Raw genomic sequence first — 14,012 nt, 5'->3', positions numbered from 1 at the left:
AACTATTGAGCATGAGGATGTGGGCACTTTTGAAGGGATTGACGGTATGAGTCACTGCAATTTTCGGTGAAGTGTGGACAGTAGACTTCGGGCGTACCAAAGAAGATGGTGCTGAAACCACCATGACTGAGTGGGGAAGAGAAGGAGTTGGTAGCACGAAGGAGCGAGTAGGAGAGGTGGTGGGGAGGGTGGAGTCGTTGTTGGCGGTGGAGATAATGGCAAGGGGGTGCGCTTGCGACGGCAAAAGAAGGAGAGAAAGAGAACTTGTAGGAGGAGGTTAGCGGCTTTTAACAACTAAGTGAAATACTGAAATGTATTTATTTAAAAAAATAAAAAAAGTTACTCCTCTATTTCATGTGTAATTGTGAGAAAGACCTCACAAAAATAAACATTTTGATTTTGATACTTTTTGACTGACTGGTGCGCCAAAGAGCATTTTGGCATTTCGGTATGCAAACTTCTTCCGCATACCCAATCCGTGCCCCTGAAACACCTGCTTCCCCACCCCACTTGTTAGTCACATGTGTCCAGAGCTGCGCTAAGATACATGGGCATTCACATCTATGTAGGGGTGCACATGGCCTGACCCGGCCCGAAGATTCAGCCTGGCCCCGAACACTTTAGAGGCTAATTTGGTATGATTTCACCGGGTTTAGGGTCGGGTAAGGGTCTCAAAAATAAATCCGGTCATTATTTTGGGTCGGGTCCGGGCCATAGCTCGAGTCACCCGAACTTGGCCCGGTGGCCCGGTCATCATACACAATTAATATTTTGTGTTATTAGTGATGGATCATGGCTATTCTTATGTGGAATTTAAGTATTGTAAACCTTAATATTTTGTGTTATTAGTCATTATAAGTCTATAAGTTAATGTTTTATGTTTAGAATGCATAAGACTTTAGACTAATGCATAATATTGTGTTATTTGTATTGATTTAAATATTTGGTGTTATTAGACAATATTAGTATTGATTGTGGTTATGCTTTAGTATTGATTGTGGTTATGCTTTAATTTTGAAGAAGGGTTGATTATTGTTATATTTTACTAAGTGAATTTTACCATGTCAAATAATGGTTAGAGTCTTGAAAATTTGGATATTTTTACATGCTAGCTTACAAGAAGATATCAATGTAATGTAATGTTAACGGCCCGATTTTCACTTGGTATAATTGTGGCTCGAAAGTGTATTTTAGAGCCGGATTCGGGTCTAATAAATAAACCTAGTGTATATTTCGAGCCAAATCTGAGTCACATCAAACCCGGCTTCACCCGACCCATGTGCACCCCTACATCTATGGATGTTTCCTATTGTCCATGGCAGAGACATTCCCCTAATGGTATTAGTATGTTAGACCTTTTGCTTTCTTTTTTTTGTCAAATAAATTAAACAACTCCTAATTTTAGACATACAATATCACAAACTCATGCACACTATGTACTCATACACAACCTTTAAGGGTTCTCATGTACTATTCGGCCTTAGCCAAATTTCACACCCGGCTGTGGTCTTTTTAGGGCCTCTTGCTTTTGTTTATTTCCTTCAGTGGGTTCTCATATACACAAAATTTGGACCTTACTTTGGGTCAGGAATTCAGGATTAATACATTTTTCGGGCTCCTGATTTTTGTTGGTATTAGTTGGGCATCATTCTTTGTTACTGCAAGGCCACACATAACCAGAGCCCATTAACCGCGTTGAACAACGGAATAAAAACAAAAACCCTCGTTCCCTTGTGATTACCGCAAAAGCCTGATTCTTCGTGCAACAGTATTGCTTCATTGCTTGGAAAATTTGAGATAAACGGAACAAAAACAAATTCAGGATAAAACAAGGTGTCTCCCGATTTCCATTCATTCACTCACTTTCTTCTTCTTCTTCTTCTTCTTCTTCACTTACATTATAGGGTTTCCCTCACTCTTTCTAGGGTTTCCTCACACTCCTTTCTCCGATCAAACTTTGTCGTAAATATCTTGCACCTTCAAATTCATCGTCTCTGCAGGAATCCAATTTCCCCATCTCTTCAATCGGTGCGTTGACAATTTGCTAAAGAACCAAACCTTCAAAATTCCTCCTTTTTGTTTTGGTCTTTTTCGGTTTGCTGTTGCTTTATTGATGAACGAATTGTTGGAATGGTTTTGGGTTTCAGGGTTGGTCGCTCTCGTTCCATGTGAAGGAGCATGTATTCTTCCAGAGGGAGCGGTGCTTACGGTCAATCGTACCCGGGTCAATCCGCATACGGCCAGAACGTAAGCCTTTGATTGACTCTTAACAGTTTCTTGATTTCATTCAGGCTGTCGTTGTCAAATTTATCTATTCCCCCCTTAAAAAATTGTTTTCTTTTTCCTTTATTTTTATTTTTTAAATGAATGTTCACCATCGTAAGTCATTGATTCTTAGGCTATGTTTTGTATAATACAATTAAAATTTAAAGGAGGAATTCTTAGAAGTAAAAAAAAATTACAATTTATTTTTGTTTAATGCTTGGAATTTTGTTTATTGGAAGATTAATTTGGATTTTTGTGGTGTTTTTGAATTTGGTTGCAGCTGGGTTCTAATTTCACTGGAGCTTCTGTTGGAGGACATGATGTGGGGCAGCATTCTGTGGCATCAAGGCATTCAGCGATATTAGGTGCCTCTCAGGAAGTTGATGTTGCTGGATATCGCCCTCACAGTTCAACTGCTGCACAGTATGGGGGGCAGTATAGTGCGGTTTATGGCTCATCTGCTTTGAGCAGTGCACAGCAGGTCAGTGTGTTGTGTTATGTGCGGTTAACGCTTTATCTGAAAGATAAGGATAAGGAGTGTTATATAATTGGAAATGGTTCCTTAGGTTTTGTTTGGATTGATGCGACAGAGTGGGTGGACTGGAGTGAACTGGTCATCTGGTATTAGGTGTCCTTTGGTTGGTCTAAAAATACGATGGAGTAGAAGTGATCTTGGTGCTCTTCTATTCTATACAAGTACCTACCATTATTTTGTTTTCCCTTTGATTTGGATGAATTGCGACTTCAATTCCATACTCTGCCTTGCAATAATCTTTCATCCAATTTGATTCTCTTTTCCTTTTCATTTTTCCTCACTATCCAAACCTGTCAAAGTGATGTGAAAGCATCTTCAACTTAGAGGCACTTATGTTTGCTGTTAATTGTTGAAACATTTGGCGTGACACCCAGAAAATCCTAACATTAGGAGAGCTGAGACCCTAGTTAATGGATAGGGTTAGTTGGCTGAAAGCTTCCATTTGGTGTCTTCAAATATTAAAGTCTTGATTCTTGAATCCAAGAGAGGTATTTTCATGTCTCTAGAAGTGTATGCCTTGCCTCTAGTAACAATTTTGTTCTATCTGCCTTTTCAAATTTTCATTTAAGTGTCATGTTTCCCTTCAAAACCTTATAAATCCTTCTCAGTATAATTTTTTAAATATTCTTGTTAATCTTTATTTTTTGCTATAAGTGAAAAATTGTTTGGATATTTTTCTCTGTATAGGTTCCCTCGTTGGGTACCAAGGGAGCTTCATCATCAGCATTAGATGGTCGTGGAGGTTATAATTTGGGTGTTTCGGATTCGCCTAAGTTTGCTTCTGGAGAATATGTTCCGTCATCTGGTCATGGATATGGTCATAAGGTTGATCAATTGTATGGTGACAAAGGATTGGAATATTCTGGAATAGACAGGCGGCAATATGGTGAAAGGCAGAGTGCTTATATTGGTAGGGACTTGGGTGATGCAGCTGGACGGTATGCTGCTGATCCTATTGGGTTTAGTCATCAACATCAGGTGTGTGGTTACTTTGTAGACTAAATTTCTTTCTTTCTTTTAGTTCCCACTGAAATGAAATAAACAAATGGCCACTCCATCCTGCCTTTGGCATTATTTCTTTTATTTTTACAATTTTAATCATGTTGCATTTATCTTTCTTTCAGCAAGCAGAAATCTATGACCGCATTGATCAGGCAGCTTTGCTTCGACAAGAGCAACTGCTGAAAGCTCAGCCTCTGCAAGCTGCTTCACTTGATGGGGGTGCTAGGTATTAGTTTTATTTTATTTGGATGAGTGTGCATTGGAGGGTTTTTGTTTTGTTTTGTTTGCTTTTGGGTCTAATACAAATTGTGATGAATCCACACCAATTTTGGTTGCTAAGTAGTGCTAAATATATGTGCATATGTCCATTTTGGTTATATGTAAAATAGCAGTGTCGTCTTTTTGAGTTTTGTTTTCACTGGGCAGAAGCTGATCAACTCTTCCTTACTATCTTAAATGGTGATTATATTTCTCCGTGCACTAAGTAGCAACACGTTTCTGGCAGACAAGCTGATTATCTTGCAGCAAGGACTGCTGCTAGTCGTCACACTGCCCAAGATCTTTTGTCTTATGGAGGAAGGATTGATTCTGATCCACGTGCTTCATCAATGCTAAGTGCTGCTTCGTATAGTGGACAGCATGCACCATCAATATTGGGAGCAGCTCCAAGGAGAAACTTGGATGATCTACTGTATTCTCAGAATGCTTCAAATCCTGGTTATGGAGTGAGCCTACCACCTGGTAGGGATTACGCTAGTGGAAAAGCACTTCATGGAAATGCCATGGAGTTGGATTACCCAGGAAATGCCCTTTCACGTGGTGGGCACAATGACCTTAAAGATGACCGTGCTAGCTATCTACGAGAATGAGATCTTCCAAGGATCCCCGTGGTACATCAAAGGATCCTCGAGGATCATCTTTGACAAAGGATGGGAGATCTTCACGACGGGACTCCCCACATCATGTTGCTTCACATAGGTGGATGTTGTGATTTTACTATTTCTGCGTCCTGCTCAGGTTCTGAATATCTAGCTGCTTGTTTATCTTGCAGCCTTATATAACTAACTAAGTGTTCTGTTATGCTGAAGGCACCATTCACCTGTTAGAGAAAAACGGAGGGAATATGTCTGCAAGGTAAAAGAAAACAAGAATTTAGTTGCTCAGCATTGTGAGAATATTCCACAGGAGGAGCTAGTTGTACTTGTTTTCCTTCAGGAGATCTGTGGCTGGTGGCTTGATAATTTTTTCAACGTTATCCTTTTGTGGCTTTCTTTTATCTTGAACTCTCACTTTAGCGTGTTCATTCTGATTTCAACCAAGTCACATGATTGGATTCCATAAAGTTGGGAAATCTTCGTTGTCCTCGATTGGCCTTTGTTCATAATCCTTGTTGAGTATGCAAACGGCAAAGCACTTGTTTTCCCTTGGGTCATGATTATTCTTTCCTATTCCTTGTCTCCTCATCTCTTTCACCTCTTCACTGATTCTTCCTTTTTGTTTTCCTTTCTTCCTTGCTTGTCCTAAAATACCTTGATTTTTTATTTTGGGATGTGTCTTTTAATGGATTGGGAGGCAAATCTAATACCTGAAGAAAAAAGTATAAAATTTCAAGAATATTCTCATTCTTATTCATGCTACATTGGAAGTTACATTTCAATTCTGAATGTGAAGTGATTTGAAAATAATACCCAATGACCTAATTTCCTATTTATTGTATATTGCTTTATGAATTTATAAACAAGACTAATTGATCTTTGCACTGTCTAAAACAGGTTTACCCAGCCCGTTTGGTGGATATTGAAAGGGATTACCTCTCGATAGATAGGCGATACCCCCGACTCTTTGTCTCTCCTGAATTTTCTAAGGTCTTCTGGTTCTATAGTTTCTTTTTATTTGATGGTGATTGTTTGACGTTGATTTGACATCATATCTTGCAAATGCTTTAGGTTGTTGTGAACTGGCCAAAGGAAAACCTGAAACTGTCTATCCATACTCCTGTCAGGTATGTCTCTCCATCTGTGTGATATTGGTTACAAGATTCCAAAATGTTATCTGATGTTTCTAATAGCATTTGATCTAATTTTTATTACTCTTTTTTAATTAGGTTATTCTGTTAAGCTTACATTTTCAGGATATCCCTGCCCCTTCTTTTTTCTTTCTCTTTTTAAGCAACACAGAAAAAACCATCATAAACAGCAAACTCTTTTTGAAGCTTGTACACAAAGAAAAACTCTTTTTGCTACTTGAATTTAATTGTTTTGTACACTCATTTTGTTTCTCTTCTTATGTAGTGTAAATATTTTTAGCTATTCCTTGTAACATAAACTGATTGTTAGGCATCAAATGAAAGAAATATTTAGGTTCTTTCAAAATTAATATGAATGGGTTATATTGTATGCATGATTTGAGCGTGATGATCTTGTGGTTACAGATTTCATCAAGATGATGAGAAGGAAAATACAAAATAGGATAAGAGTTTCTCTTTAAAAAAACAGGACAAAAATGTTTATCTATAAAAATAGCTTTCTGATCATCTTTGAGAAGAGTCTTTTGTACAGATAATGAACTTCACACAAATAGATGCCAGATGTCTAATCCTGTTCCATAAAACTTGTCAGAAAATTTGTCACGGGAAGGTGCAAGCATTACATTCCAACCAAGTTTTGATTATCAGAAATTTTGCCAGACATCTATTGATTTTCATTTATTCCTTCATTCCACTTTCTCTCGAAGATCGTCCTAGTTTTTCTGCTTTGCCTGCCATATATGTATTATTCTTACTAGTATTTGTTTAAGAAAAATAAAAACAAGTGAAAAATAACATTATTTTGAACAGTTTTGAGCATGATTTTATTGAAGAAGGAAGTTTCACCGAGACTAGGGAATCATCTGGCAAGCTTTTGATGGGACAACCTCCAAATTCAATACAAGGAAATACAGTATGGAATGCTAAAGTAGGTTCAGCAATGGATATATACATATCTTTTGTTTGTTTTGTATTATTATTGTATTTGTTGTTCATCTGGGAATTATTTGGTGGTGGTTACTTTTTTTTTTATTTGTGCACATTATTTCGTAATGGTTACTAAACATATTGCTTTTGGTAATTTTCTTTTTGGTTGCTACTAAGATGTGATAGAATGTGTCGATCTTGAGAAAGGTGACAAATGTGTTGATCTTGGTTGCAACTAAGATGTTATAGAATGTGAGACAAAGCTTTATTGCGAACACCCTCCCATCTCCTGCCTAACCCATTTCTCTGATAACAGAGATCAATCTTAAATGCTTATCATAAGGCTTGTGCCAATATACTTGATCTAGTTTGATACTTTCCAACAAACTTTGTCCTTCCATAAATAATATAGATCTGTTTGCAGGAGCTTGTATGTTGGTGGTTCCAGTTTCTGTTGTAATGGTGTTTTCTAGTTGGTCTCTTGTGATATATAATCATATAAATTCATTATTGTACATAAAAATTTTGGGCTTCATTGCTCGCTAAATAACTTTATCTCCTTATTTCAGATAATCTTGATGAGTGGACTTAGTAGGGGTGCATTGGAGGAGCTGTCATCTGATAAAATTTTAGATGATCGCATTCCTCATATTTGCAGTTTCCTTAAGTTTGCGGTCCTTAAGAAGGACCATTCTTTCATGGCAGTTGGTGGCCCATGGGAACCAGTTGATGGTGGTGATCCATCTGTTGATGACAACTCTCTGATTAGAACAGCGCTCAGGTTTATGCTTAAGATATAAATATTGTTCTGGAGGTTATAATTTCTACTACTATACTAACGGGCATTTCTCCTATTTTCCAGATATGCAAAGGATGTTATCCAGCTTGATTTGCGTAATTGTCAACAGTGGAACCGTTTTCTAGAGGTATTGGTTTACTTTCGATGTTGTGTTGGTATTTTTTGCTTGTTTTAGTCTCTCCCACATTGGGATTGACAGCTAAATCCTTTTTCAATCATTTGCATGCTTCGAGTCTTATTTCCTGTTAGTTTGTGTTTATTCTTACGAGCTATGTGCATTTTGCATTCTAGTGGTTTAGTGATATTCTGCTTTTATGTTTCTTTTACTAATCTTTACTATTATGTTTTTTATTTCTTCATTTAAAATGCTAACACATTCTTATGAAATTTCTAGTCTCCTAATAGCTTTTATGTTTCCCAGATACACTACGATAGACTTGGAAAAGATGGTTTCTTTAGCCACAAAGAGATCACTGTACTGTATGTTCCTAATTTGTCTGATTGTCTCCCCAAGTTGGATGAATGGCGTGAGCATTGGCTTGCCCACAAGAAAGCTGTGGTTGAGAGAGCACGCCAACTTGCTTTGAAAAGAGAGGTCTGTTTATTTTGGCCGTGGTGGTTTTGCTGATAATCTATTTGTGCTGGATACGGGTTGAAAATGGAATGTTGCTTGGGAATTTTCTCTATTATTCTATTTTGATTTTCATATATTCTTTTTTTTGGTAATGTTTCAGAACACAAGAGATAGCAAGGAAGCTTCTAAAGGTGAGTGGCCTCACTTTCCTGTGTGACATGTATCTTTTTGTCAACCTGATTTTATCTAATCATGTTATTGTGGTTTTCCGGCGATTATACTTTAGACAAATTGGATAAGAAGAAGGAATCTGCCTCATCTGGACAATCTGGAGATGCTAAGAAAAAGGAGAAAGATAGCAATAATGTTAAGGTGGAAGCTGAAGAGAAAACTGCAGTAGATAATTCTAAAACTTCTAAACATGATGGCTCTGACATTGGTGAAGGAGGCAAGAATGCTGAGAAAAAACAGCCCGAAGCTGATGCTTGTCAGACATCAGGGAGTGTGAAATCTGTAAAGAAGAAGGTTATAAGGAAGGTTGTAAAGCAAAAAGTTGTCAACAAGGCAAATGATGCCACAAACAAGCAACTCGATAAATCAGATGAGAAGAATGGTGTGGAGAAAATAGAAACATCTACTGTTCCGGTTGAGGGCGAGAAATCTTCTGTGGGTCCTGATGGGATTCAGGATGCTACGAATAATGTAGTTTCCAAGGATATTATTATGAATAATACTGATGGGGAAGAGGGGAAAGATAAGGATATGATTAGTTCTGAAGACAAACCTCTAGATAAGCCAGAAACAGTGGGCAATGCTACTATTAAAACAATAAAGAAGAAAATTATCAAGCGGGTACCAAAAAAGGTGGTTGGTGAAGCATCAAAAACTCTTCCTGAGACTAAAACTGGAGGGAACGTAGAGGCAGTTAAAGCAGAAGACGGTACCCAGAGCACGAGCAAGCAGATTGCTGGTGCAGGTATTGCAGCGACACAAGGGAAGAAAGCTATGAAGGTGGTTCCTAAGAAAAAGTTAAAAACACCTACCACTGTAAAGCAAAATGATACATCTGCTTCCAATAAAACTGAAACAAAATCTGACAAGGATGACAAGAAGTCTGAAGAAAATGTTGTGGCAGGCCAAGCACAAGATGTCACTCAGAACAGGGGTAGGCAGACAGCTGATGCGGATACCTCAGTGACAGAAGTGAAGAAAACTGTGAAGGTAGTTTCTAAAAACAAGTCAAAGGAAACCTCTGAAAAGCAAGATGGTGCAGCTGATTCCAATAAAAATGAAATGAAGTCCAACAAGGATGGCATAAAAGATGAAAAGGACGTTGGAAAAATTGGAGCCAAGTTAGAGAAACAGAAAGCCTCTGAGAAAGATGTTCACAATGTTAAAGGGAAATTGAAAGATGGGGATAAGGCAAAAGACATGAAAGGAACAAAAGATGGAGATAAGTCGAAGGACATGAAAGGAACAAAAGAGAGAGATGGAAAAGACGAGTCTAGAAGCAAATCTAGTAGAGAATTGAAGGAGAAGAAGAAGTCCGATGAGCCTCCTCGGCACCCTGGATTTGTTCTTCAAACAAAATGGACTAAAGATTCTAAAGTATGCTAACTTTAGCTTGGTTCTACGAACTGTAGTCAAATTTTTCATTTTCTCATGTAGTCTCGGTCTTAATTTGTCAATTATATTGCAGCTTCGTTCGTTGTCATTGTCACTGGATTCGTTGCTGGATTATACTGACAAAGATGTTGAAGAATCGACACTTGAGGTCCGTTATTTACTAGCTTGGCAACAGCTTTTTCCGAGTCATTTGTAGTATTCTGCTGCTTTCAAATGGACATTCATTATTCTTTATTGTCTGGGTTTTGCAGCTTTCATTGTTTGCTGAATCATTTCATGAAATGCTCCAGTTTCAAATGGGTTGTACGATTTTGGCATTTCTTCAGGTTTGTTAAACCATTGTTCGTAGTTAGAGTCTGAGTATATTTTTCAAAGGAAGTCTGCTACAATTTGGTGTACATAATTTTCTCCAGAAACTGCGCATTAAGTTTGTGACGAAAAGGGCCCAGCGAAAGAGGCAGAGAGAAGAGAGCCATGAGAAGGATAGTGAAAGTAAATCACCTTCAAAACGTACAAAGAAAGATAATCCTCCTGTGAAGAGTGAGCCTGCAGATATGGACACAACAGTTCCAACCGAAGGAGACGATGATAAAATTGTTGTACAGAAAGGTAAGCCTGGTGGTGAAAAAGAGGAGGATAAACCTGTTGAGAAGGAGGATGTGAAGATGGAAGATGGATCAGACGAGGAGGAAGATCCTGAGGAGGATCCTGAAGAATATGACGAAATGGAAAATGGTAGTCCGCAACATGATTCATCTGAGTATAAAAATGCTGAGCAAGAGGCCAATACAGATGTTGAATCCAAAAATATTACTGGCAACGCAAAAGCTGCAGAATCTTCTAAAGAGGAAACTAAGGTTATAATAGAAGAGGTGAAAGAATCCAAGTCTGATGCACATTCCACCGAAGAGAAGGAAGGAAAGGTTGATAAAATAAAGAAAGAATCCCCTGCGGTTAAGGAGGCTGTTGTGGACAAAGAACTTCTTCAGGTACTTCCCTTGTCTAATTATAATTTACTAGTACATGATGTGTTCTTGATTGAATAATGACTATTTATTTATGACAGGCTTTCCGATTCTTCGATAGGAATCAAGCTGGCTACATTAGAGTAAGCGCCACGAACATCAGCTAATCTGTTTCATATTATGCTTGACAATGCTAAAATGTTCGTTTTTCTCATTTCTTCAGGTTGAAGACATGAGATTAGTCGTCCACAATCTAGGGATGTTCCTTTCTCATAGGGATGTTAAGGTGAAAAAATATTACACATACTAGTATCATATTAACTATTGATTTTCATCTAAACTGTATACTAACGCATTTTATGTAAATCAGGAACTTGTACAAAGTGCATTATTGGAGAGCAACACTGGGAGGGACGATCGGATACTCTATAATAAGCTGGTGCGGATGACTGATGTTTGAATATTTGATGCAACCTAGGGTCTCTCTCACTCTTATTTATTTATTTTATTATTATTGGGTGAAAGGACGTGCTGCGTTTCTTGTAATGCATGGATGTAACTCATAATAACATTCTGTCCACTCAACTCCCCCGGATTCCCATAAGTTCTGCTATTAGATTTCATAGTTGAGTTTGATCATTTACTAGATTCCCGTGATTTTCTACATTTATCCACGTTATATGGCGGGGCATGGGTAATTGGAACCCCTCTGCAGTCATGCATGAGCATGGTTATTAGAAGTTTAGAAGCGAATCAGCAACGGAATCACTCAGATTATTGAATTATTAGTTGAATTTTATGATGCATAGACATGGGACATAACAATGACACGGTATGTTTGACACGAATTTGAAATTTATATAAGACATGCGGACACGTATAAAATATAGGAAACATTTCAAGTGCACTGGAAGTATCGGTGTTTCAGTTGTTTTAATCATTGATCTGAATTATAAAAAATATATATAATATATATTAATTAAAATTAACGGTTAAAACAATTGATGCACCGAAAATTAAATTTAAATTTTTTAAAAAATACATGCTTTTTCAAATACTTCAACGATTATGTCTACATTAATTTAGTCATTATTACAATATATCTTAATTTAAAGCAAATTTTTAAATCATAGGATTTAATTAATAATTTGATTTCAAATTTTGCATCGAATGTTTTCATCCTCAAGAAAATTTTATTATATAGAGATCTTTAAACTTTACAATAGTAAGATATATAGGTCATTTCGCACACATTTAAAGATCTATTTGTTCAAATAAAAATAACGGTTTGATTCTTAGAAGAACAATGTTTATACTTTTTTATTTAATTCATGCAAAAATCTTTTCACAGCAAATCATTTATAATTAAACCCCAATCTCTTGGTGATTTAATTTCTCTAAACTCAATTAATCACCAATCCTTTGGTCAACTAATCGAGAGAAGAGGTGAAGAACGGTTTCAATTTTAAGATGCACAACCTTCAAGAACTGTCACTAGTCGAATTATATGTTATGTATTTGAAATAGATCTAGATAAGTGAAGATTATGAGATGAGTTTTAAGCTAATCTGAAATTAACTTTTCCAAATATGAAATCAGAATCCAAGACAGATTTAGAATATTTCCCAATAGTTCTAACCTTTATTGATGAAGAAGAAACTCAATCTTGAAAAAGTAAAAAAGGATGAATTAAAATAAATATAACACTTACATTATTAATCCTAAAACCAAACAGAGCTCCTAACCTTCAACGGGGAGGCTTAATGACTCATGATAAAGAAAGAAACTAATTCTAATGATGAGAGAGTGATCCTCCGATGGATGATTGATTGATCCTAGGGATCTGAGGATCCTAGATCCTGAATGATCTCCCTTGTGAACAAAGTTCAATTATTTATATCCTAAATTCTATCTAGAATTTAAATTCAAAAAATAAATATAATGTTATCATTAGGAAAGATAAGATAGATAACTACCTACTTCAAATTAAAACAATAATTCAAATCTAAATTATAAACAAATCCTAACAACCAAATCTTTATATTTATAGAAGGAATTGATGATAACTAATCTTTTTGAATCTTGAATCTTCAATATTCGAATGTGATTAAGGCTTCTAATGATTTGTATAAATGAACTTGGGTCTTAATTATTACATCCTAGGAATTGAGGAGTGTTGCGCACCGAGCTTAAGGTTTTCAATTTTAGGCGTAGGGACAATTGCACGCTGAGTTTGTGGTGAGAGACGCCGGGCTTGTATGTTTAATTGGATGGGGACGCCGGGCTTGAGGCTTTGGTCGGCGACGTTTGGTGGAAGGAGGAAGGGATGCCGGGATTCTGTGGATAGCCGCCAGGGATGTGCGTGAGTTACTGGGTGTCCGTGCTTGAAGGCTTGGGCGTTTGGTTCTCTTCGTTTTGGGCCTGGTTGGACCGTCTTTGAACTAGTTTTGCGTTTCCTTGCTAAAAAGACCATAATTCTTGATTATTTTCAGACAAAAACACCTGAAAACACAATAATACTAACACAACTCCAAATATTTGATTAGTTATGAAATTCCACTAGAAAACATAAGAAAATTGATTGAAACTCTAAGAAAACCTAAGAAAACAAATGAAAAATAACCCTAAAAATTGTTTAAGATGACGTGTCATCACAACACCAAACTTAAAACTTTGTTTGTTCTCAAGCAAAAAGAAAAGTAAATAGAGTTTATCTTAAGTGAAAATAATTGAAGAGTTTACAAATCTTAAATTTCAAAAATTGGGATTTATGATAATCCTTGTGATTATATTTGGCTTCTTTTATCTTTGATGAATCTTGCATACTTAGAATTGAGAATTTCTAAGAACTTAGATCCGAATTATATTATGAGAATTTTTTTGGGCTTTATATGACTTGAAAACAGTTACTTTACATTCAGGGAAAGATCTTTGAGACTTTTGACTCTAAGTGTTCTGTCACAAGGCAGCTCTTAATGAGCTTTTAATCGATAAACCCAGTCCAGTTGGCCCAAGTTACCGGGTGATAAAGTATCCCTCGAATCTAATTACCCAAGCTTTTCCTTGACACAATCACACCACAAGCACATAACTAAAAAATTTATTGATCCAAACATCGATGCCCAGAGCCTCTTTGGACTCTAAATGTTTTGTCTTAAGGCGACTCTTTAAGTGAGCTTCCAATCGATAATTCCGGTCCAGTTGGCCCAAGTTATCAGGTGATAAAGCACCGCTCGGATTTACTTGCCCAAGTCTTTCCTTGAAACACAAATATTACCGGCACATAACTGGGC

At 36.8% G+C, this 14,012-nt stretch overlaps 1 protein-coding gene across 1 annotated transcript; it reads left to right on the top strand.

The window, feature by feature from the left end:
- Positions 1,765-11,491, top strand: LOC107643595. Its single transcript, XM_016347285.2, is given in 22 exon segments — positions 1,765-2,028; positions 2,148-2,247; positions 2,546-2,746; positions 3,488-3,778; positions 3,925-4,028; positions 4,308-4,671; positions 4,674-4,780; positions 4,891-4,936; positions 5,575-5,667; positions 5,749-5,804; positions 6,639-6,756; positions 7,325-7,536; positions 7,618-7,681; positions 7,976-8,149; positions 8,289-8,319; positions 8,415-9,736; positions 9,828-9,902; positions 10,006-10,080; positions 10,168-10,743; positions 10,821-10,862; positions 10,943-11,005; positions 11,090-11,491. Coding segments are annotated over 21 exon segments (4,173 nt in total). The 5' UTR covers positions 1,765-2,028; positions 2,148-2,178; the 3' UTR covers positions 11,180-11,491.

This window comes from Arachis ipaensis, chromosome B05, assembly GCF_000816755.2.
Source record: "Arachis ipaensis cultivar K30076 chromosome B05, Araip1.1, whole genome shotgun sequence".
Lineage (NCBI taxonomy): Eukaryota > Viridiplantae > Streptophyta > Magnoliopsida > Fabales > Fabaceae > Arachis > Arachis ipaensis.
This window is presented reverse-complemented; position numbering and strand designations above follow the sequence as displayed.